The sequence below is a fragment of the Humulus lupulus genome, chromosome 2, assembly GCF_963169125.1.
Source record: "Humulus lupulus chromosome 2, drHumLupu1.1, whole genome shotgun sequence".
Taxonomy (NCBI): Eukaryota; Viridiplantae; Streptophyta; class Magnoliopsida; order Rosales; family Cannabaceae; genus Humulus; species Humulus lupulus.
This window is the reverse complement of record NC_084794.1, coordinates 16,689,030-16,692,059: the sequence shown is the minus strand read 5'-3', so window position 1 is coordinate 16,692,059 and position 3,030 is coordinate 16,689,030. Positions and strand designations below refer to the sequence as shown.

Here is a 3,030-nt window from a genome sequence, read left to right as displayed (position 1 = left end):
ATTTATGAGAATAACACTAAGCAAGAAATGAATCAAAATGTCATTTTACAAGTTATAAAATGGGTATTTATAGACAAAAATAAATGGAGATTTTTTCTTGAATACATTTTTATTGTTTTTTTAAAAAAATTTTAAGGTTAATTTTTTTCAAAAATACGCAATCAAGTTTTAAAAAATACAATTTTCAAAGTTTCATAATTACGAAAATACTTTTTTTTTTAGGAAAAACAACTAAAAAATAACTTGAAAATAACTCATTGGACCAACTAAACATCAACAAAAAAAAACTAAAAAACAACGTGAAAATACAAAAAAAAAACTTAAAAACAACGTGAAAAGAACTTGAAAACAACACAAAAAAAGAAAAAAGACAAAACCGTAAAAATATAAAAATTTCCTTAAATTCATAAAATTGAAAAAAAGAATGTTTCACCGTAAAAACATAATTTAAAAAAAAAAATAGTATTTTATGTAAAAATCTCAAATAAATAAGAGAGCTAAACTTATTCCAATTGGTCTATATCATACTTTTAACATGTGTTATATTTGTGCCAAATTTATTAACTATTAATATATAACAAATTTATCTCACTTTTTTTAGCACAACATTACAAAATATATATATATATATATGTAATTCTACCACAAAATTAAAAAATATATTTAGCACTGCATTGAATACACTAAAGTTGTTTTTTTTCTTCCATTTTTTAAATAATATAAAAATACAGATATTTATAACTAAAAAACACTTTCAAAACGTTTTAATTTCTCCAATCTATTTTTAGTGAATGCATTAATTTTTTTTATCTATATATATACAATTTTTTCAATAATAAATATTTGTAAGATATATATTAGTTGTAATATGATATCACCATTATCGTTGTTCACGCTAAGACAGATAATAAGAGTTCATAATTCAAATCTTCAATTCCAAGCGAAGAAACATTAATTAAATTAAGCAACAAGTATATAGATTTTCTTTTACGTATACTAAAACTTTCAATTATTATAGCTTTGATTTAGTGAGAGAGGAAGAAGAAAAATTTACATAATTATTAGCTAGTAGAAAATGGGCATTTAGGAAGCTATTGCTTGCACATGTGCTAACATTTCAATCAAAAAAATAAATTGAAAGACTCCAGATATTAAATTACACCAATATCAGTAGAATTACTAAGAGTTTAGTGGTGTTCAACACTATAAATATATAACAAGTTACTATTAGTGTAATTTAAAATTGATTGCACACATTTCTCTTTAATCAATAGAACTTGCATTCATAAAACTTTTACCAAAAGAACTATTTGCATATATATAACAAAACAACAACAACATATCCAACAACGTTATGACAAAGATAATCACATAACAATCAAGCAAAGTAATAAATATTTGATGCCTTAATTATTATGATGATATGATCGACCATCATCACATGATAGAACAACCGTGAGGGTTTTCATCACTAAAAGCAGCACCAGTTTGGTGGCCAAAGATGGTGGTGGAGCTGGAGAGGCCAGGATTATAGTACTGAGCGCGGTCATAGCTGTTATCATAGCCATGTTTGTAGTAGTTGTACGAAGAAGAAGGCTGCGGAGCGTGGTGTGCGACCGGGCCATTGAAATGGTGTTGGCTAATGATACTGTGGTCATCGGGGTGGTACGGCAGCTGCCACAGCTCCGCTCGCCTACCCGTCTTCCTCACCGCCTTTAGAATCTTCTTCTGGTCGGCGTAACCGGTCACCGTCACCTTCTGCAAGTTCATGTCTATGTCTACGTCGTCCACGCCTTTCACCTTTTCGAGTGTGCTTTTCACCTTGCTTTGGCACCCGGCACAGTCTATGTGAACTCTCATCTCTATGATCTGATCATATCACATCATAATAGTTAATTAATTAATAAACTCATATATATATACATATGATTCAAAATCCATATATATGATGCCAACTACTACTATATATATACATATGCTTACCGTCATATTGTATGAATATGATGTGTATGTATCTATATAAGTTTTGTCACTTTCAGTATATATAGACTTTTTTTCTCTCTCTCACACAAACACATCGATTATCCATATAGTCATTGCCCATGATATTGACAATTATTTAAAATATTTTTCTTGGTCTTTACATAATATACTATGAATTTTATGCACCGACTTCTGCCTTGCAGGTGACAGAAATGGATCCATACCATGAAGCAAACCATTTTATTTTATTTATTAATCCATGCACACTACACCAATAGAAAGCCTCCACGTGTTATTTAATATCAAAAGAAGAGAGAGAGTTCCTCATTACTGTTTTCTCCATGGGCGTCCATGCCTGCCTACCTTACCTTACAAATTAAGGTTTTCAATCTAACATTGACTTTCTTTTTTTTCTATTGTATTCTTCTTCCATTATATATAATAATGTATAAGTTCACATAATAAGTGAGTACTGGCTCTTTGATAATAATATATATGAATATTTCTAATATAATTGAAAATGGTTAATGATTAACATATATAGATATATAATGGTATATGGATGAGAGTTTAGAGTTGAGTTGACCGTTGGGATATAGGTTGAGAAACGTAGTAATTAATGCACATGAAAGCGACCTTACCGGATCATGCTTAATGCTGCTTTCGGTGCTGGTTTAGTCTCCACAACTACTCATTACTCAATGGAATTAGCCTCATTATGTGGGGAGAATACCAAATATATAGTACTAGTGCACATGTGATATCGTATATTAATTTACTAATTAAGAGTTGTATAATTAGGAAAAATATTTACTTTTAATTACACTACAACAAACTTTGATTATGGTAACAATTATAGGGGGCAACAATGGGGTTTCTTTGGTGCGGGCGTTCTACCTACGGTTTTTAAGTATATATATTAGTTTATTATTATTATTATTGTTATCATTACGTCTGATTTAGTCAGATTTTAGTAAGAGTTTTATTATTATATATTAGTTGTAGGGGGTTTGTATTAGTTTATTATTATTATTGTTATCATTACCG

At 29.1% G+C, this 3,030-nt stretch overlaps 1 protein-coding gene across 1 annotated transcript; it reads right to left on the bottom strand.

Moving 5' to 3' along the window:
* Window positions 1–1,269: 1,269 nt before the first annotated feature.
* On the bottom strand, window positions 1,270–2,082 carry LOC133815868 (heavy metal-associated isoprenylated plant protein 28). Its single transcript, XM_062248649.1, has 2 exons — window positions 1,984–2,082; window positions 1,270–1,869 (listed from the first exon to the last, which is right to left on the bottom strand). The coding sequence occupies exons 1-2, from the start codon at window positions 1,987–1,989 to the stop codon at window positions 1,438–1,440; spliced, it is 438 nt and encodes a 145-aa protein (XP_062104633.1). The 5' UTR covers window positions 1,990–2,082; the 3' UTR covers window positions 1,270–1,437.
* Window positions 2,083–3,030: the final 948 nt, after the last annotated feature.